The sequence below is a fragment of the Leucopleurus acutus genome (genome assembly GCF_964270905.1).
Source record: "Leucopleurus acutus genome assembly, chromosome: 11".
Lineage (NCBI taxonomy): Eukaryota > Metazoa > Chordata > Mammalia > Artiodactyla > Delphinidae > Leucopleurus > Leucopleurus acutus.
The window spans coordinates 40389607-40412589 of record NC_139152.1 but is presented as its reverse complement, the minus strand read 5'-3'; the positions used below and the strand labels follow the sequence as shown (position 1 = coordinate 40412589).

General features: G+C 43.1%; 1 protein-coding gene across 1 annotated transcript; it reads left to right on the top strand.

Annotated features, from left to right (window-relative positions):
* The first annotated feature begins 7221 nt into the window (after positions 1-7221).
* On the top strand, positions 7222-11164 carry TUBA1B (tubulin alpha 1b). Its single transcript, XM_082850939.1, has 4 exons — positions 7222-7310; positions 8931-9153; positions 9296-9444; positions 10007-11164. The coding sequence occupies exons 1-4, from the start codon at positions 7308-7310 to the stop codon at positions 10985-10987; spliced, it is 1356 nt and encodes a 451-aa protein (XP_082707065.1). The 5' UTR covers positions 7222-7307; the 3' UTR covers positions 10988-11164.
* The last annotated feature ends 11819 nt before the right edge of the window (positions 11165-22983 follow it).

Below are 22983 nucleotides of genomic sequence, written 5' to 3'. Positions count from 1 at the left end.
CTTCAATAAGTGGTTCTGGGAAAACTGGACAGCTACATGTAAAAGAATGAAATTAGAACATTCTCTAACACCACACACAAAAGTAAAAAAATGGATTAAAGACCTAAATGTAAGAGTGGATACTATAAAACTCTTAGAGGAAAACATAGGCAGAACACTCTTTGACATTAATCGCAGCAATATCTTTTTAGATCTACCTCCTAGAGTAATGAAAATTAAAAAAAAATAAACAAGTAGGACCTAATTAAACTTAAAAGCTTTTGCACAGCAAAGGAAACCATAAACAAAACAAAAAGACAACCCACAGAATGGGAGAAAATATTTGCAAACAATGTGACCAACAAGGGATTAATCTCCAAAATATACAACAGCTCGTGCAGCTCAATATCAAAAAAAAAGGGGGACTTCCCTGATGGGTGAGTGGGTAAGAATCCACGCTCCCAGTGCAGGGGGCCTGGGTTCAATCCCTGGTCAGGGAACTAGATCCCATATGCATGCAGCAACTATGAGTCTGCATGCCGCAGCTAAGAAGTCTGCATGCTGTGACTAAGAAGTCCGCATGCCGCAACTAAGAAAAAGCCCATATGCCACAACTAAACACGCTGCAACAAAGATCCCGCATGCCGTAACTAAGACCCAGCATAGCCTAAATAAATAAATAAATATTTTTTAAAAAACAACAAAAAATGGGCAGAAGATCTAAATAGACATTTCTCCAAAGAAATACAGATAGCCAAAAAGCACATGAAAAGATGCTCAACATTGCTAATTATTAGAGAAATTCAAATCAAAACTACAATGAGGGGCTTCCCTGGTGGCGCAGTGGTTGAGAGTCCGCCTGCCAATGCAGGGGACAGGGGTTCGTGCCCCGGTCCAGGAAGATCCCACATGCCGCAGAGCGGCTAGGCCCATGAGCCATGGCCACTGAGCCTGCGCATCTGGAGCCTGTGCTCCGCAACGGGAGAGGCCACAACAGTGAGAGGCCCGCGTACCAAAAAAAAAAAAAACAAAAAAAAAAACTACAATGAGGTATCACCTCACGCCTGTCAGAACGGCCATCATCAAAAAGTCTACAAACAATAACAAATGCTGGAAAGGGTGTGGAGAAAAGGGAAACTTCCTACACTGTTGGTGGGAATGTAAATTGGTACAGCCACTATGGAGAACAGTACGGAGGTTCCTTAAAAAACTAAAAATAGAGCTGTCATATGATCTAGCAATCCCACCCCTGGGCATATATCCAGGGAAAACCATAATTCGGAAAGATACATGCACGCCAATGTTCATTGCAGCACTATTTACAATAGCCAAGACGTGGAAGCAACTTAAACGTCCATCAACAGATGGATGGATAAAGAAGATATGGTACATATATACAATGGAATATTACTCAGCCATAAAAAAGAATGAAATAATGCCATTTGCAGCAACATGGATGGACCTAGAGATTATCATACTAAGTGAAGTAAGTCAGACAGAGAAAGACAAATATCATATGATATCACTTACACGTGGAATCTAAAAAAATGACACAAATGAACTTACTTACAAAACAGAAACAGACTCACAGACATAGAAAACAAACTTATGGTTACCAAAGGGGAAAGGTAGGAGGGAGGGATAAATTAAGAGGCTGGGATTAACGTATACACACTACTATATATAAAATAGATAATCAACAAGGACCCACTGTATAGCACAGGGAACTCTACTCAATACTCTGTAATAACCTATATGGGAAGAGAATCTGAAAAAGAATACATATGTATATGTATAACTGAATCACTTTGCTGTACACCTGAAACTAACACAACACTGTAGATCAACTACATTCCAATATAAAATAAAAATTGAAAGAACACTGAAAAAAATTAAATAAATTAAAATTTACAAAAATAAAATATTCAGTTCCTCAGTCAGACTAGTCACATTTCAGGTGTTCAATAGCCACATGTAGTTAGAGGTTACCACATTGAACAGCACTGCTCCAGATTTTAGTAGTATTTTCAAAAGCTGTATTATCAAAAGCATCTTTATCTCTCCTGATAGCTTAACTCTTTAGTATTATTAATTTTAAATATCTGTCAAAGAATATATGTACATGGTTTAAAAATGAAACATTCTTGATCTGGTCGCTAATTTACACAGGTTTGTTCACTTTAGGTTAATTTATCAAGCTGTACTTTTATGAGTTGTACCCTTTTCTGTATGTAGGTTGTTACATATATATTTCAATAAAAAATTTATGAAAACCATAAATCTAGTACTGTTATTTTAAAACAATGGTCTTCCTGTATCATTCCTCCTCTACTCTAGACTTGTTCACCAGAGGCAATTACCCGCAATTCATCTAACCATTTCCCTTGGAATTAACCTACTTATTTCTAAATAATGTGTCTATGCAGCTATGTCTTGATTTATCAATTTTAGACATTACCTATTTACTTTTCACCATATTATTTGAGAATTTAGTTCTTTTATACTCCTCATATTTCGCCTCCTGGCTATCTCACCAAAAAGTTTCGATTTAAATAAGCCAGTGCAGGCTTCCCTGGTGGCGCAGTGGTTGAGAGTCCGCCTGCCAATGCAGGGGACACGGGTTCGATCCCTGGTCCAGGAAGATCCCACATGCCACAGAACAACAAAGCCCGTGTGCCACAACGAAGAGTAGCCCCTGCTCACTGCAACTAGAGAAAGCCCGCGTGCAGCAGCGAAGATCCAACTCAGCCAAAAATAAATAAATTAAATAAATAAATTTTTTAAAAAAAGAAATAATACTGTCTTCTTTACATTATATCTGTATAGGTATACGTTTCATATGACATTCCTGAGAATCTGATATGTCCTATAACATTATCATTTGTAATTTCAGCTATTATCTTTAAATGTTGTATGTCACAGAAATAACCAAATTCTCTTGTCAACTGCATTATAATGAACTCTTAGATCTTTAACTTTTGCTATTTTTAAGTCTTTTGTCATTTATAGATAGTAATTGTTTTACTCTGATGCTTTGCAAAAATGTTCCCACAACCTGAAGGAATTTCATCTTCAAGGAGATTCATGGGAAAGAACTTGACAAGTACTCTAGAATGCAGGGTTTCTTGTTTTGTTGTTTTGTTTTTGGCCGTGCATAGCTCCCCCATCTAGGGATCAAACCCGTGCCCCCTGAAGTGGAAGTGCTGAGTCTTAACCACTGGACCGCCAGGGAAGTCCCTGGAATGCAGGTTTCTGATAACTTTAAGATCATAACACTGAACTGGATAAAAATTTCTAAGACTTTAATGGCAAACTGATTGATTCATAAAGTTGCTAACCCAAGATCAAGATCAACAAGAATTAATTACAGGAGACTAAATGAACCTATGAGGATGATTAAAATTTTGACTTCTTATGCTGTTTCTCTAATGTTTTATTTTTCCAGATTTAAGGAAACTTTTTCTCTTAAGCATCTATGACTTACAGCAATTTGGTAAAAGATATCTTTGTAAGCAAAGATCAAATATATATCTTTTTTTTCCCTTCCTGATCCCTCCAGAATTCAGAGACTCATATTATTCTTATTGTTAATCACCATATATGTATTTGCATAAGTTCAGTAAGAATCTACTCTCCTTGTAACAGAAAACAATTGGAAATATTGGCTATTTTACCAAGGCTTTGACTAGCTTATCATACTCAAGAGAGATATACATAGACGCAGAAATAATCAGACAGTTTTAAGGAACTACTTGTAAAAATTGGCCTAGTACCTTGCTTTCAAGCTTCCAACAAGATAAGCTTAAAAAGAGCTTATATGATCAATCACTATTCTCGCTGTGTTTATGTAAATAATCAGGCCAAATTTAATACAACCAAATTAGTTTTACTATGATTACCTTGACAAAAAGGAGGATGATTATGAAGAGAGAAATTGTTTGCACCTTTGTAGATACTAGATTCTTGTCCTCCTAATTATCTTTAAGGTTATACACCTGAGCTGGACTGGATCCTAAACTCTTCTAGTTTCATCACATATCTGACTACAAATCTCCAAACGAACGTTTCCAATTTCTCTCACCCTTCTGATTTCAAATCAATAAAAACAACAATTGCCCTTAAATCTCCTTGGAAGGGACCATAATAGGTCCTCTTCACTACACAGATGAACGGCCGAACTTGAGACCCAAGCTTTGGGTACACATTTCACAGCTAAAGAAGGCTCCAACTGACATCCAGTCCTGTACAAGCACTGGAGACCTCTGAATCAAACCGACCAGGAACTGAAGCAAATGACAGCTGAAGGGGACAGCTTTCCCAAGATGACCAGACCAGGCCTGTATACCATTACCCACTGTTACTTCCTACCTTATCCTTTCCCTCTTTTTCTTGGGAAGAAATGGTCTTATCTGTATTTCTCAGTCTATTACAAAAGGGGAAAACTTATCTAATTGTTGGGTTTGCCACCAGAAACCTTGATCTGTTCACAATAGTGAACCTTTAGTCCATACTGTAATGAATTTTTTTTCACTTTTCCCAAGTGCTACTGCTAATTTCACCTGGTGTTCCTTGATGACAGCTATAAAGATTTTTGAAGCTTCCCATTGTTCCACCCCATTAAGCCTCCATGGTCACCTTAAACAAGAACTTCAAGGAGGCATACATGACTTCAAGTATGCCTCCATAGGGAGAACCTTTCTCCTTTGGGTCAGAATAAGTGCCAATGAAATGCATGATCAGAGATCTCTCCCGAACATCAGGAGTGCTAGCTGATTCCGCAGCCAAAGAAATAGCAACCCAACAATGACCACTTGACTCGTTGACTAAAGTAATTCTGGATAACTGCATGGCCTTTGATTATCAACTTGCTGAGCAAGGAGGCACTTGTACTACAGCAAATGGTACCTGTTGCGCATAGATAAGTGCCTCTGGAAAAACAGAAACTCAGTTACACAAAATCAGGGAACAAGCCCATTGGTTACAACTTCCACCTGACAGCCCTTGCCTGGTCTTTTGACCTATTTAGCTGATTACCTTCAGGTGTGGGCTCCTGGCTTCGCACCATCATACAAACTGAACTTATATTAATTTAAATTATGCTTCACATAATCATTTTTAAGCCTTGTGCCTGTTACCTGTTAAATCTTTATAGAAATAACTTACCCAACTTAGCTCAACACTTCAAGATGATCTCCAATGCTTAAGACCTTGGTAAGATATAGAGTTTTTTTGTTTTGTTTTGTTTTTTTGCGGTACGCGGGCCTCTCACTGTTGTGGCCTCTCCCGTTGCGGAGCACAGGCTCCGGACGCGCAGGCTCAGCGGCCATGGCTCACGGACCCAGCCGTTCCGCGGCATGTGGGATCTTCCCGCACCGGGGCACGAACCCGTGTCCCCTGCATCGGCAGGTGGGCTCTCAACCACTGCGCCACCAGGGAAGCCCTAGAGTTGGTTTTCTTTTAATTTATTTATTTTTAATTTTTATTTTATTTATTTTTGGCTGCGTTGGGTCTTCCTTGCTGTGCGCGGGCTTTCTCTAGTTGCGGCGAGCAGGGGCTGCTCTTCATTGTGGTGCACGGGTTTTTCTTTGCGGTGGCTTTTCTTGTTGCGGAGCACGGGCTCTAGGCGCGCAGGCTTCAGTAGTTGTGGATCGCAGTCTCCAGAGCGCAGGCTCAGTAGTTGTGGCACACGGGCTTAGTCGCTCCGCGGCATGTGGGATCTTCCTGGACCAGGGCTTGAACCCATGTCCCCTGCATTGGCAGGCGGATTCTTAACCACTGCACCACCAGGGAAGCCCCGTCTAAGGAAAGGTCTTGATCAAAAGGGGTAAATGTGAACACAAATAAAGGAAACTTCATTTTAAATGGAGTCAGGAAGCCCTAAAGGGGGGACTCTCAATACAGGTAGCACCAGTTGCAGTCTGCATAATCAGCAGGAAGATAAGAATGTTACTTTTCTTCTGGTACAAGGGAGGACATTTTCACATAGGAATTTCACTTCCTGCTTTTAAAAGAAGGAAGATCCCTCCCAACTCCAGCAACAACACTCTAACCACCACTTGCAGCCAGAGAGAAACTGCCACAATCTTGAACTCTCATTCTTCTCCAGAGAACTTTTCTTCAAACGGTCCCCCCTCAGTTTCCTCCTAAAATCTAATAAAAGCAAGTCACTCTCCTTTGTTCTCTGGATTTGCCTATGATTCCCCGTTGCTTGCTTGTCCCGAATTGTGATTCTCTGCTATTCCTGAATAAACCCACCTTGCTGGTAAAATAACTGCTTGCTTTATTTTTAAGGGTAACAATGTATATAAAATCACTATGTTGTACATTTGAAAGTAATGTAACATTGTTTGTCAATTATGCTTCAATTTAAAAACGTTTTACAAAACTCTAAATAGCACAAGGAATCTCTACTTCCTAAATATCCTTCAGGATCAAACAGTTTCCTCCCTCCCCAAGTTTCTGTCCTTACTCCTTCAATTCAGCTACCAAATTTGAAATGCGTCTTTAAATTTCTCTTTCTAAAAGACCCTAGAGCTGTTTCATAAAGTTGGTTGGTTTAGGTCTAAAAATGGGGCCTACCCTACCCTTTTAACAGCTTAGATGTTCCGTGCTTAGGTGCTTACCCTTTGAATGACTGAAATACTATTTGGTAGCTTTAGTTTAAATAACAAGGAAACCAAATAGAACTATTTTTTCTAAACCTTGCTCCTCCACATTATCAGGTAAATGCTTTCTGTACTGCCTTTAAAGGAACTGGGAAGAGAAAAACAAAATTCATTGACAAATGGTGACAACGTGAAAATAATCAGCTGAGCTATCTGGACCAGAAGTTTCTCCATTTCATGGTGCTTCATCTTTAAAACTGTGTGGACTTCTTCAATCTTAGGATTCGTCCAAATTAAAGCAATCGAGCCCCCATTCCCATGTTGGTTTCTTCCGAACCTGCGCCCCATCCCCCATCCCCACCCCCACCCCCGCCCCCGCCCCGGCCCTGGCGGTCATGCGCCAAAGACTGCAGCACCGGAGCTCATGGCCCGCAGGCGCGGCGGACCCCGCCCCGCACGCCCGGCGCGGGGAAGGGCTCGGGGCCAGGAGCCCGCCTCTGCGGCCGCCGAGCCGGGAGCCGAGTGGGTACGCCGGACCAGGGGAGGGGCCTGCGGCCATGGCACCGCCTGTGCCCGCCAGCCCCTCCCCGGACCGTTACTTAAGTGGCTCCCGCAGCGCCCCCACCTCAGTGCGTTACTTACCTCGACTCTTAGCTTGTCGAGGACGGTAACCGGGACCCGGTGTCTACTCCTGTTGCCTGCGCCTGCTGACCCGTAGCCACCATGGTGAGTGGACCGCCGGCCTCGCTCGGGAAAACGGGGAAAAGCGAGCCCGGGGGAGCGCGGAGGGCCTCTAGCTAGAGAGGGCTGGCGCCACCGCTGTTCATTTGGAGGGCGAAGAGCAAGGCGAGGGCCGAGGATGAGAGTAGATAGATCCCGTTTGTGGAGAACGGGTGGGGCCCGGGAAGAGGGAACGGAGGGAGCTCACCGCCTTTTTTTCTGGGACTCTGGAAGGGGATGGCGGGACACTAGCTCTCCTTCACCGTGGTTGGGGCTCTCATTTACCCCTTAACTCCTGGGCGTGGTGCCCTGAAGACTGCATTCTTTTCCCGCGCGTTCCCATCCCCCTCTTCCCCCCAGCCTTTGGCGAGCGCGCGCGCGCGCGCGGCTCTCCCCGCCCTCACTTCCTCCTCAGCACGAAAAGCGGAGGCGGGAAGGAGCTGGACACAAAAGCGCACGCGCGACCGTTACCTTCCCGCCAGGGAGTGGACGGGAGCCCGCCACTGCAGTGCGCACGCGCGCTGCAGGTCTATGGCTGGAGGGCGTGTCTCCTGTTACCCAGAGTTCTTTCTTTTAAAAACTAAAATTAGTAAGATGAATGTGGAGAAGGACTCCTTATCGGTGTACTGTGCTACGCCAGTGTATTAGGGCAGCTAGCTCCCAACAGCCTGTAGAGGCCATCTGTCCCTCCCTGCCCTCTGCTGTGTTAGGAATGCGTGTGGGAGCAGGTGGTAGCGGTGAGGGGTTTTGAGGGAACGGAAATCGGATCTTGGTCCAGATCTGGGCCGCCGATAATCCCCTGCTGCGTCGTGACACATGTGGAGGTGCTGGACGGAACTCAATGCCTACGGGAAGCGGAGGATGGTTGGGCATGGCTGCGCCTCTGCAGACGTGGCTGTTGAGAGGCTCTGCAGCTGCGCAGCTCCAGGAACCAAGGCGGGGGGGGGGAGGGCGCGGGCGAGCGCACCCGGAATTGCTCATTCATCCTTTGCCGCAGAGCCCCACCCCTGGTCTCTGCAGCCAGACATTTCCTCTGCACTCTTCTGGCCACGTGCTTCCCGTGTTGGGAGCTGCCCAGAAATCTGGCCACCTACTCTAAAATGGGATTCTGGGGCCTGAGCGCTAGATGGATGACCTCCTCCGTATCTTGATCCTCCAAAGGAGGAAGCAATGACTAAGGTCTGTTCTTGGTCTGGAAAGAGGCCTTCCCAATTTAGAGGGGAAGAGGAAATTAATTAAAACTAATGGAGATAAAAAGTATAGCTCTTCTCCCCTAGATTAAGAAAAAAAGCATTACACTGTAATTCGTTTTGAAAGGAAATTTGTAAGATTGTTTCCATAAACATTTTGTTCTGCTTCTCAGTCACCACTAATTGGGTTTTGTTTTGTTTTGTGCGGTACGCTGATCTCACTGTTGTGGCCTCTCCCGTTGCGGAGCACAGGCTCCGGACACGCAGGGTCAGTGGCCATTGGCTCATGGGCCCAGCCGCTCCACAGCATGTGGGATCTTCCCGGACCAGGATACGAACCCGTGTACCCTGCATCGCAGGCAGACTCTCAACCACTGTGCCACCAGGGAAGCCCCACTAATTGGTTTTTAATGTTTCTTTTTTCTCCCTCTCACAGCGTGAGTGCATCTCCATCCACGTTGGCCAGGCTGGTGTCCAGATCGGCAATGCCTGCTGGGAGCTCTACTGCCTGGAACACGGCATCCAGCCTGATGGCCAAATGCCAAGTGACAAGACTATTGGGGGAGGAGATGACTCCTTCAACACCTTCTTCAGTGAGACAGGCGCTGGCAAACATGTGCCCAGGGCAGTGTTTGTAGACCTGGAACCCACGGTCATTGGTGAGTTGACCTCAGTAACCCCAATGAGATCCTGGGGGTCTGGGACAGAAGGTGTGTCCTGGGGGCTCCACTGATGCCCTGGGGTCAAGCAGACTTGTGCAGGTTGTTAATGATGGGCGGCTGCTTCGTTTTCCTTTTCCAGATGAAGTTCGCACTGGCACCTACCGCCAGCTCTTCCACCCTGAGCAGCTCATCACAGGCAAGGAAGATGCTGCCAATAACTATGCCCGAGGTCACTACACCATTGGCAAGGAGATCATTGACCTCGTCTTGGACCGAATTCGGAAACTGGTATGTTTATTCTCAAGAATAAAGTAAATTAATGAATCTAAGGGAGATATTTGAAGTATGCTCTTTTTTTCAAGAATTGAAATGTAATACAGAGTGAGGTTAATCCTTTAAAGTTTTTTTTTTAAGTTCAATTAAAATACGAACTTTTTTTTTTTTTTTGGTCGTACGCGGCCTCTCACTGCTGTGGCCTCTCCCATTGCGGAGCGCAGGCTCAGCGGCCATGGCTCACGGGCCCAGCCACTCCGTGGCATGTGGGATCTTCCTGGACCGGGGCACGAACCCGTGTCCCCTGCATCGGCAGGCGGACTCTCAACCACTGCGCCACCAGGGAAGCCCAAAATATGAACTATTGATGTCATTTTATAAACATTAATGGAGATATTTTTAATAAAGTAATGCTGAGTAATTTAAGGAAGGTCTACATTTTTTAAAAAGTGTTTCTTGTCAGAATACAACCTAAGTCTTTGGAGTTAATATGAAAAGTGAAAATACTTACTATGATTACTGTGAGGGTATCACAAAGAGCAATAACTATATTTTTTCTATTCTTCTTTTGTAACAGGCTGACCAGTGCACAGGTCTTCAGGGCTTCTTGGTTTTCCACAGCTTTGGCGGTGGAACTGGTTCCGGGTTCACCTCCCTGCTGATGGAACGTCTTTCTGTCGATTATGGCAAGAAGTCCAAGCTGGAGTTCTCCATTTACCCAGCCCCTCAGGTTTCCACAGCTGTAGTTGAGCCCTACAACTCCATCCTCACCACCCACACCACCTTGGAGCACTCTGATTGTGCCTTCATGGTAGACAATGAGGCCATCTATGACATCTGTCGTAGAAACCTCGATATTGAGCGCCCAACCTACACAAATCTTAACCGCCTTATTAGCCAGATTGTGTCCTCCATCACCGCTTCCCTGCGATTTGATGGAGCCCTGAATGTTGATCTGACAGAATTCCAGACCAACCTGGTGCCCTATCCCCGCATCCACTTCCCTCTGGCCACATATGCCCCTGTCATCTCTGCTGAGAAAGCCTACCATGAACAGCTTTCTGTAGCAGAGATCACCAATGCTTGCTTTGAGCCAGCCAACCAGATGGTGAAATGCGACCCTCGCCATGGTAAATACATGGCTTGCTGCCTGTTGTACCGTGGCGATGTGGTTCCCAAAGATGTCAATGCTGCCATTGCCACCATCAAGACCAAGCGCAGCATCCAGTTTGTGGACTGGTGCCCCACTGGCTTCAAGGTTGGCATTAATTACCAACCTCCCACTGTGGTACCTGGTGGAGACCTGGCCAAAGTACAGCGAGCTGTGTGCATGCTGAGCAACACCACAGCCATCGCTGAGGCCTGGGCTCGCCTGGACCACAAGTTTGACCTGATGTATGCCAAGCGTGCCTTTGTTCACTGGTACGTGGGTGAGGGCATGGAGGAAGGAGAGTTTTCTGAGGCCCGTGAGGACATGGCTGCCCTTGAGAAGGATTATGAGGAGGTTGGTGTGGATTCTGTTGAAGGAGAGGGAGAGGAAGAAGGAGAGGAATACTAATTACCGTTCCTTTCAGCCCTGCAGCATGTCATATGCAGAACTTCAGCTTCAACATTAGCTGACAGGAGTAAAAGCTTTCTGACTAGATTGTCTTCATTTTCAGCTGTGATCATGTATTGCTTTTCATGTGTACCTGTAAGATTTTTCTGTCATGTCTGAAAAGTAAAGGCTTTAAGAAAGAAAGTTCTGTTCTTCTAAATTGGTTTCTCCAATTCAGGATGTGCTACCACTGCTACACCTGAAAGTCTCTGCAACAGGGTGGTTAATATCAAGGATTTCACTCTAGAAATCTCTATGGGGGGGAAGGAGCACATTGGTCTGGAAAAACAGAAGAGCTGGATTCTGAAACTGGTCTGTTAACTTCATCTTAACCACCTTAACCAAGATTCTTTGTTTTCAGATGTACACCTAATTTTTAAAAAAATTTTTATTGGAGTATAGTTTATTTACAATGTTGTGTTTCAGGTGTATAGCACAGTGAATCACTTACACATACATCCACTCTTGGATCAACCAGTGTTGAAATCCAGGTCAGGGGACTTGGGAAGATGTAAATTCAGATGAGAGTGGTTTTGCTAATCTAGATCTTGAAGTTACTGGGTAATTACAAGTTAGGTATGGGAAGTAATTTTTAATATGCTACAAATACTGCTGTTTAAAGAGGCCTGCTAACCTATCAGTGGAACAAAAAAATCTTAGTGACCCTTGAACAGGTAAACATCAGGCTGGAGAATATTTGAGCAGGAAGATGTAAAAGCTGTTTCCCGCCTGTAGGGAGGATGGGAGAAGAAAAGTTGCAGGATCAGAATGCTGGTGATCAAAAATCCTAGTATAGAAAAAAGGAGTAAGCTATGTGCATGTGTGGGAAAGCGGCTGAGTGGGGCTTTACAAGGGATGAAATGGCAACATTTGCAAAGGTTAGGATAAAAGTTTACAAATTATAGCACTTGGCATGGTTTACATTCTTTCCAGTATATAGTTTGGCTACATCTAAAGTTGACTATAGAGATAGGTTAAATCCTCTGCATCTCATTTGCCTCCAAGAAGATGTACATTTCAAATTCAGGAAGCACAGGGATTATTAAGGTCTGAAGACATTGATGTTTTGGTTTAAGAGTAGAGAAGACCAAAATTTTATCAGTTTTTTCCCTAGTCCATAAATCCTATAGACTTAAAAATAGCTGTCCTCAACTGAAAAAATCAGTCTATAGACATTTCAGAGAGAAAGTTCAGTTGGGTGGCACAGTGACACCCATATAGCCAGATACCACAGGTCCCAGGGGAAGGCAGATCCCAGGGCTTTAAAGCACTGAGGGAAATCCTAACGGAATTAGTGACCAAATGCCGTTAGGATTTTGAGTTATTGTTAAACTCTCAGACTATCTTGAGAGATGACTAGAGAACCTTTGGGAAGTCGTTCTGTTCTTTTCTGCAATACAAGAGGGAAAGATAACTAGGCTGGAGCCTGGGAAACGAAATTACAGAGAAGAGCTTTTCAGGAAAAGCACACACTAGGTATCCAGTGTGCCATGGTGCTTTTTTTTTTTAGGAGTTCTGAGGCGCAAGGCAGGGGCAGGATAGAGAAGAAGCCAGGGTTTCAACTATATCTAATGTTTTATTTTTATTTCTTTGTTTTTGTTTGGGGGGAGGGGTGTTTGTATTTTTAAGAAAAGATCTGTAGTAAATAAAGCGATATGACTGCTTGGGTGGTAGGTACATAGGTGTTTTCAATGCCGTTATCTGTTGCCCCAAAACTTTGTGGCTTAATGTATGTGTTTAAAAAAGAAAAATCTATATATAAAACCTCATGCAGTTGCTGAGGGTCAGGAATTCAGGAGCACCTTAGCTGGATGGTCGTGACTCAGGATTTCTCGTAAGGTTTCAGTAAAGATGTTGACTGAGGGTACAGTTATCTGAATGCTTGATTGGAGCTAGAGGTTTGGTTCACATGCAGGGCAAGTTGGTGCTGGTTGTTGGCAGATCGCCTTAGTTCACATGGACCTCTCCATAGGACTGCTTGAGTGTCCTCATGACATGGGAGCAGCCTTCCCCCAGAGTGAGCTAAGAGAAGGTAAGTTGAATACCACAAAGTCTTATGACCTGACCTCGAAAGTCACACTCATTTCTACAATATCCTAATGGTAACACATGTCAGTCCTGTTCAATGTGGGAGGAAACTACACAATGATAGGAGGCAAGGATCAGTGGGAGTTATATACAAAACCCTAAGGGTTAATGTTTCTATCAGATAGAATACCAATTATATTATCCTTTTTTCCTGTATGCTTGAAATATTTCATTTTTTAAAAAGAGGAAACCTATAGAGGGAAGGGATTTTCCATTTTCTACAATTCAAACTCCAATTTCAGTGTCTTTGCTTGTTTTTTAGAACAGACACCTCCTACCTACACTCCTAAACTATCCAGTCCCCTTTAGACCCTAGTTATTGGTTGTTGATTTGACTTGCTCAAATTCAGTATTTCCCTCTGTCCCCTCTGTCCCCAATCTTATAGGTCAAGATGATAACTAGCAGGTACTAGTAGTCAAAGCCTTTGGTAATATGAGATACTAAGTGTGGGACATGGGGGTGGGAAATGGTTATATTGAAATGCTGAGGCAACCAGGAAATGCCATCAAGCATTCCTTTGGTGGGGGGATTGGGGGTCGCCCCAGCAGCAATCGCAGTGCCTGGTAAGGTTTAGGGCTCACAGAGTAATGGAAGTAAAAATAAATAATGATTATTTCACTCAAGCCAGATTCTTTATTGCTCTCTTTAATATAAACAGCAAACTGGGGTTTTGTAAAACACATTCACTTTCTTTCCAGGCCCAAGTCTCTTAGCACCCTCTGAGAAATTGAGCCTCAGGGTAGAGAGGCCTTGGAAACAGATTGACTGAGACACTTGATTCCTTGTTCTCTCACTAGTCGGGCTCTGAACCTTCTGGGCCTATTTCCCCTTTTGCACTATAGAGTTCCATCCTGTCTTTCTCCAGGTGTGTGGGGAGTTGAGGGGTGGCAAATAGGGCAATCAAGTCTGGAAGGACTTGTAAGCTTAGAGTTGTGTGTCCAAGCTTGGGAAGTGAGGGGCAGGGGTACCTCAGGACCTGACAGCTCTGCTCAGCAGGACACCAGAGCTACTGCCAAGGAAGAAGGAACCATTTATTTAGAAAAGAAACAGAAATAAAGCCCAAGAAGGATTTACTTAGAGATGTTGAGGGTGATTATTAACCTTAACAACATCAACACCTTCAATTTACACCCACCCACATTTAAAATTTTTTTAAATTAATTTATAATTATTTATTTTTGGTTGCATTGGGTCTTCATAGCTACGTGTGGGCTTTCTCTAGTTGTGTCGAGCAGGGGCTGCTCTTCGTTGTGGTACGCGGGCTTCTCATTGCGGTGGCTTCTCGTTGCGGAGCACAGGCTCTAGGCGCGTGGGCTTCAGTAGTTGTGGCATGCAGGCTCAGTAGTTGTGGCTCACAGGCTCTAGAGCACAGGCTCAGTAGGTGTGGTGCACAGGCTTAGTTGCTCTACGGCATGTGGGATCTTCCCAGACCAGGGCTCGAACCCATGTCGCCTGCACTGGCAGGCAGATTCTTAACCACTGTGCCACCAGGGAAGTCCACATTTTACAAAATTTTAACACCATAATATAATGCTTAAGTGCCTTCACAACCCAGCATTCTCAACCTCACTGAGGTGACCTTAAAATGGGAGGAGCCCACTTCGTTTTTTACAGAGGACAGATACGGTTGGCAGGGAAGAAGGGAAGTGATACCACAGCCCTGGTCCTACCTTGTAGGACCAGGTTCCTTAAATATTGCCTGCCAAAAAGTCACAAGAAATAGGGGTCTTTTAGCCCTATGGAGGACCAGGGCTATGATTTAGGGACATGCTCAGATTAAGAGTTTGAGGGAGGGAGGAGAGATATGCCATTTTCCCCTCCCAGTCCCATCAAATTCCTGGCAAATTCCTTAATGCCCTGCAGATGGCACCACTGACAAGGAGTTCTCTGCCCAGAAAAGTCAAGCTCAGATTTGTGAACTCTGCTCTCCCTGTCACTTTGGAGCTGAGCCTAAAAGATACACCACAAACAGGAAGTGACTGACCTGGCATTCCTGGCATTCAAGGGCTTGTCACTTTTTTGTTCTGTCCATTCCTGGAGGCAGCTGAGCCTCCTGCTAGGTCACTGTGAATCAGTCAGCCACAGGAATCCCCACACTGCTGGAGCTCTTGACTTCAGCTCCTGCCTCTAGGGTGCTTCCCAGGGTGGAATGAGTTTAAAAATATGGCCTTGGGGTCAACATGTAATAATGGAGGAGCATGTTGCCAGATCAAACAACTCAATACTGATACAAAATTAATAACCACCTGATGATGTGGACATCATCATGTAGATACTGATATCACTGTGTTTCAGGGGCCAGCTTCTTCCTCTCTGCCAAAATAAATACCCTACCCCCACCCATCCATCCCTGAACTGACCAACCCATCTCCCAACGGACAGCCTGCTGTATGTTACTGTGTCCAGCAGTGATGGAATTAAGCCCATCACCTCATTCCTGGGGCCTTCGAACACTCTTCTCTTCTCTCTGCCTATAATACCTTTTACAACCGTAACTGATCCCACCACTTTTGCCCAGTCAACTCATACTCTCTTCCTTTGATGATGAAAACCCAAGTGTCTCCTATTCAAGGCCTTGAAGGCTAGGTAAGACTAGGTCAGATTCTCGATTATATATTTTCATAGTCTAAGAATTAATTTTGAGCAAAAGCAGATTCATACTTTTAACTCTGAAAGCTAGAGGTGACTGTCCCTATGCTACCTTCCTTTTTTCCCCAGACCCAAAGATTTAAGATGCCTCAGGAAGACACTATAGGGTGGACAGTGATATCAAATGGAGGTGGAAGGGAAAGCTGCTGTTCTGTTCTAAAGATTCTTCATAAATAATATCCTTCAGGGACTTCCCTGGTGGTCCAGTGGCTAAGACAGCATGCTCCCAATGCAGGGGGCCCGGGTTTGATCCCTGGTCAGAGAAGTAGATCCCACATGCCACAAATAAGAGTTTGTGTGCCGCAACTAAAAGACCCCACAGGCTTCAACAAAGATCCCACAAGACGCAACCTAGACCCAGGGCAGCCAAATAAATATTTTTTAAAAAAAGTTCTTCAGCCTGTCTCTGGCCCAGCTTTAAGGTCTCAGCTCTAATGTCTCATGGTACTAGCATGCAGGAACTGCTACTGGCTCACATTGATCAAATGCATGTGTGCCATGAGTGAAGGTGTGACCCAGCTGCCAGAACAGGCTGTTGTCACCTTAGACATTCCTTCTATACAACACTGTGTAAAGCTAGGCAAGTGAGCGTTCCCACTATCCTCTTCACTGGTCACCCTACTATGCAAATTGTTACCCGGTTCTGGGCACCTCAAGAAGGATATGGACAGACAAGCGAGTTTCCTCCAAGGGGTAAGTAGAATGGCAAGGGGTACTGGGTAAAGCAACTCAGAGGAATGAGGATGTTTAGATTACAAGAGAAACCCATGAAGAGCTGTTGTCCAGAAATGGCAGCAGACTCATTCCTTAAAACCCAGAAAGCACAGTAAAGGATGAGGAAGAACGTTGCAGCTCACTTTGTAACAATTAGCTAGGCCCAACAATGGACCATAGCGCCCTCCACGTCATGAAGGACAAACAGGCAGAACTGAAGACTTCTAGTATCCTTCTAAGATTCCCAGAGTCTAAGATTTCACAAATTTTCCTGGTGTCTCAAGCCAATCTTTAATTATGACTATTTTCTCAAGTATTTTTGGAGAAGTCAGAGATAGGTAGGAACAAAGGAACAGAATCTCTCAAAACATGTTTCTTAAACCCTTTCCCTCACCCCTGCCAACAGCAAAAACAACAAAAGTTCTCAGACCCAGAGAGGCCTTGCCTAATGGGAACCTCTGGTTTTCTGGCTTCCCTGGCAACCTAGACAAGAGGGCAATTCCAAAGTTGCCAGTCTATTTCTAGGAATTAGTCCAATTTCCATCAGAGATAAGGAAGAAGGTTTATAGCCTGTCTTAGTTTGGACTGCTATAACAAAACACCATAGATCAGATAGTGTAAACAACAAACATTTATTTCTCAAAGATTTGGAGACTGGTAAATCCAAGATCAAGGTGCTAGCAGATTCAGTGTCAAGTGAGAGCCCTCTTCCTGGCTTGCAGATGGCTGGCGGTCTTCTTGCTGCGTCCTCATGTGGAGAAGAGAAAAAAACTTTACTCCCTTCCTCTTCCTATAAAGATGATAATCCCAGGACTTCCCTCATGATCCAGTGGTTAAGACTCCACACTCCCAATGCAGGGGGCATGGGTTCAAGCCCTGGTGGGAGATCTTGCAGCAGTGGCTGCCCCCCCCCCAAAAAAGATAATCCCATCATGAGGGCTGTACCTCTTGACCTCATCTAAACCTGATTACCTCCCAAAGGCCTCACCTCCTAATACATCACATTGAGGGTTACAGTTTTAACATATAAATTTTGGGGGGACATATTCAGTCCATGGTATTCTTAGAGTGAGCAGGAATTTTTCCGTATTTATTGTGTTTTCTGTGGGAAAATTAGGACATGTAGGTAAGCAAAGAGAAAATGAAAATAACCTATAATCTGAATGAAAAGTTTTTGAAGTTTTCATTTAAAGAAAAGAGCAACTTTTCCTAATGCCCCTTTCTGTCCCTCTCCCATCCCAGTCACCTGTGGGATGGGTGGCCCTGGGCCTTCTGTCTGCTCCTCTCAAAGTGCTGTTCAGCAATAAGTCTTCATCATTTGGAAGCTCAAAGGTAGCCCCACAGGAAGGAGCAGAACAGTGAGCCCTCTAGATACAAATGGAAGGTACCAGGGTTATTGAGGATACTGAAGTTCAAGTTTTAGCCTTCTATTACACTAAGTATCTAAGCAGTAGAGTAATGAAGGGAATACAGAACTAGGGGGGTATATCTACTAAGAGGCAACTGCAGAATACTGGGAAAAAAGGAGGCTTTGGAGTCAGAGAGACCAAGTTCAAATCCCAGTTACACCACTTACTATTGTAGGTCCTTGTACAAGATACTTAATCTCTTTGAACTGTTTCCTCATCTATTAAAAAAAAAAATAAAGTCTATTTTGTAGGATCCTTGTGACACCAAATAAACTAATCTTTGTAAAGTATCTGTTAATGCTTAGCACTTAGAGGAGGCTCAGTCTGGATTAGTTCCCTTCCCTGTGTTGCTTGAGGACATTGAAATTTACTCTCTATAGTCAAGATGGCCCCTTTCCTACTAAGAATAGGTAATTTATCTCCTGGACAGATCAAATCCACAAACATTCTTTCAAGTGTTCACTGGGAGAACTGCACTGGGTTAAGAACTGGTGTTGGAATGAAAGGGGTGAATTAGATGCCAAATACAGGTTTCCAACTCTCTAAGGGGAGAGGAAAGGAGAAAACACATAAATGGAGGTAAAGTTAAACAACACAAAAGATTTAAATAACACCTCAAGGTAATGAATGGTCCGAGACAGTGCATATATGTCTAACTGGTCACTGAACTATACAACTGGATGTTGCTTTGGGAGTTTAGATAAGGAGGAAATCCCTTCAAGAAAAGTTGGAAGAAAAGATATTTAGGTTGAGGCTTGGAAGTAGATAGGATTTGGACAAAGGGAGATTTGGTAAGTTTATTATTATTTACTTATTCAGATTGATTTCAATCTATTTTGTTAACCAGATTGTCTTTTTTTGAAATTTAATTTTATTTATTTTTTATACAGCAGGTTATTAGTTACCTATTTTATACATATTAGTGTATACATGTCAATCCCAATCTCCCAATTCATCCCACTACCACCACCACCACCACCATCCCCCTTAGCGTCCATACGTTTGTTCTCTACATCTGTGTCTCTATTTCTGCCTTGCAAACCGGTTCATCTGTACTGTTTTTCTAGATTCCACGTATATGCGTTAATATGCAATATTTGTTTTTCTATTTCTGACTTACTGCACTCTGTATGACAGTCTCTAGGTCCATCCACATCTCTACAAATGACCCAATTTTGTTCCTTTTTATGGCTGAGTAATATTTCATTGTATATATATGTACTACATCTTCTTTATCCATTCATCTGTTGATGGGCATTTAGGTTGCTTCCATAACCTGGCTATTGAAAATAGTGCTGCAGTGAACATTGGGGTGCATGTGTCTTTTTGAATTATGGTTTTCTCTGGATATATGCCCAGTAGTGGGATTGCTGGATTATATGGTAATTCTATTTTTAGTTTTTTAAGGAACCTCCATACTGTTCTCCATCGTGGCTGTATCAATTTACATTCCCACCAACAGTGCAAGAGGGTTCCCTTTTCTCCACACCCTCTCCAGCATTTTGTTTGTAGATTTTCTGAAGATGCCCATTCTAACTGGTGTGAGGTGATACCTCATTGTAGTTTTGATTTGCATTTCTCTAATAATTAGTGATGTTGAGCAGCTTTTCATGTGCCTCTTGGCCATCTGTATGTCTTCTTTGGAGAAATGTCTATTTAGGTCTTCTGCCCATTTTTGGATAGGGTTGTTTGTTTTTTTAATATTGAGCCGCATGAGCTGTTTATATATTTTGGAGATTAATCCTTTGTCCGTTGATTCATTTGCAAATATTTTCTCCCATTCTTTGGGTTGTCTTTTCATCTTGTTTATAGTTTCCTTTGCTGTGCAAAAGCTTTTAAGTTTCATTAGGTCCCATTTGTTTATTTTTGTTTTTATTTCCATTACTCTAGGAGGTGGGTCAAAAAAGATCTGCTGTGATTTATGTCAAAGAGTGTTCTTCCTATGTTTTCCTCCAAGAGTTTTATAGTGTCCAGTCTTACATTTAGGTCTTTAATCCATTTTGAGTTTATTTTTGTGTATGGTGTTAGGGAGTGTTCTAATTTCATTCTTTCGCATGTAGCTGTCCAGTTTTCCCAGCACCACTTATTGAAGAGACTGTCTTTTCTCCATCATATATCCTTGCCTCCTTTGTCATAGATTAGTTGACCATAGGTGTGTGGGTTTATCTCTGGGCTTTCTATCCTGTTCCATTGATCTATATTACTGTTTTTGTGCCAGTACCATATTGTCTTGATTACTGTAGCTTTGTAGTATAGTCTGAAGTCAGGGAGTCTAATTCCTCCAGCTCCATTTTTTTCCCTCAAGATTGCTTTTGCTATTTGGGGTCTTTTGTGTCTCCATACAAATTTTAAGATTTTTTTGTTCTAGTTCTGTAAAAAATGCCATTTGATAGGGATTGCATTGAATTTGTAGATTGCTTTGGGTAGTATAGTCATTTTCACAATATTTATTCTTCCAATGCAAGAACATGGTATATCTCTCCATCTGTTTGTGTCATCTTTGATTTCTTTCATCAGGGTCTTATAGTTTTCTGAGTACAGGTCTTTTACCTCCTTAGGTAGGTTTTTTCCTAGGTATTTTATTCTTTTTGTTGCAGTGGTGAATGGGATTGTTTCCTTAATTTCTCTTTCTGATCTTTTGTTGTTAGTGTATAGGAATGCAAGAGATTTCTGTGCATTAATTTTGTATCCTGCAACTTTACGAGATTTGGTAAGTTTAAAAAGAGAATGTGTAGTGTCTTTTTGCATAGTGTTCTGAGTGGTAATTTAGTAAACAAAAGCTTTCACCAATTCTAAACATAGGCAATGGAAAAAAGTTATTGTGCTTCCCATGGATTTGTAAACAAGGACTCAAGGACCTGTGGGCAAATAAATCAGATTGCTGCTGGGCTCAAAACTACTTTCTCAAGGGAAGTCTTCTAGATTCTTTCTCTCAGTTCTGAGCTCAAGTTTGTCTTATACTATGAGGTCTCCAGTTTATTTGTTTATTGATATTTTGCCTCTTAAAGTTCACTTCAGTTGTACATTCTGGATGATGATAAGTCTCTAAGCAGAGTTTATGTTAGCCAGCTGATGAAAGAATCAGCTGTAATAGTCTGTGACTTGGGTGATGTCACAGCACCTTGTAAACTGTAAAGGACTGTGAGCATTAGATTCATAGATTTGGAAGTAATCTTAAGGGTCTTCCAGTTTTGCAAATGAGATCAAGCATAGCCCAGGATGACAGTGCTAGAACCAGAACCCAGCTCTTCTGATAATTAGCAATGCCTGCCATCTTTCTCACTACATTTACCAATGTTTGAGCACCTACATGAATTAGGCATGGTGTTAAGAGCTAAGGAAATAACCACATTCAAAACAAATATGATTAAAAAAAAAACAAATATGATTATTTCCCTTTAGGAGTCTATACGGGGGAAACAAACAAATGCAAACAAATTAAATTATGGCAACATGTGATAAATGAAATTACAAAAATAGGTTGCTTTAGATAAGGCAGTGGGGTAACATTTAAGCTCAAACCTGAAGGAGACCAGAGCCAACCAAAAGTGAATTGGGAAGAAGCAGGGGGAAGGGGAGAGCTCTTCCAGGCAGAGGAAACAGCAAGTGCAGAGCCCTGGGGAAGAAAAGAGCTTCGCAGGGTCCACCAGGAACTGACCAAAGGTCAGGGTGAAGATGATGCCAAGTTGAAGCAGTAGACAGGTGCTAGCTCACAGGTCACAAACTCAAATGCACAGCTGGGCTGACAAGGGCATGTTTGTTCAAATTTATTAAAGATTCTGTGAGCGAAACAAAACACAGCATGTCTAATGCAGCCCAGAGGCCACCATTTGGTAACCCTGAGGGCCTTTTTTTTTTTTTTTGGCAGCGCCTCGAGGCTTGTGGAATCTTAGTTTCCAGACCAGGGATTGAATCTGGGCCCTCGGCAGTGAAAGTTCTAACCACTTGGACCGCCAGGGAATTCCCAGGGCTTGGTATTCTTACTATAAGGCAGGTGAATTTCTAAGTGCAAATGGATTGCTTTTGAGGGATTTTGAGCAGGGGCAGATCTTATTTGTGTTTTAACAAGATCGTTAAAGTACTTTGGCTTGAGATAAAGATAAGAGTTAAGCACCAAGGTCACGCAATAGGCCCAAGCCACCTCCCTGTGCTCTCCTTTCCTTCCCTGCAACAGAGCCAAGGACCCAGCCAGCTATCTTCTCTTTCTATCTCTGCCCACTCTCCTCATTGGATTCTCTTCACTCCAAGCTTGGTTGCTAAAAGGGAAATCAGCTATTCACGTCCTCTCATTATCTTGCTACTACCAAAGACATATATATATACATACATACATACATACATACACACACATACATAGTATATTATATATAACATACACACAAATATGTATGTATATACAAGTATATGCTTTTTATTTCCCAAGGTTCTACTTCAAATCACTGGGGAAACAGAATAGAGATAAAGGTACATGCCCTGTTTCAAGAGTACAGAATTCATTTGTTCATTCTGGCCCCTGACTCTTGCTCAGATAGTAACGGGACACAGTCTAGTCCTTTAGAATTGCGCTCTTATTCTTCAGTGGGGGGTTTTGCAAAACTCATCCCTTCTTTTAAGTTTCCCTGTACTACTCCCTCCATTTTAGAGGAAGGGTTTAACTCCATGAAGGTGGGACTTCCCAAACAGTACATGTATCAAGGTCATAGGAAGGTAACTTGAATCCCTTGTGACAATATCTCACCATTTTCTAATCTCTAAAATGCTAATCATAGCTTTCCCTGGGTAAAATGTGATAAAATCTATAAAGTGAGTGGCACATAGTAGGTGGTCAGCTAATGTTTGACTCAGCCCATGATCCCCTGTGGGCATTTCCTCACAAAGTTTCAGATGGATATTTCTGTAGTTTCTTATCCACTTTTCTTTGGTATTTGTTCTAGCACACACTAGGGCTCCCACAAAAGTGACTGAGTGAAAACTTGGCGGCAGTGGGTTCCTCACCCCACAATAAACACTTTCAGAAAATGCTACTACGCAATGGAATATTACTCAGCCATAAAAAGGAACGAAATTGGGTCATTTGTAGAGATGTGGATGGATCT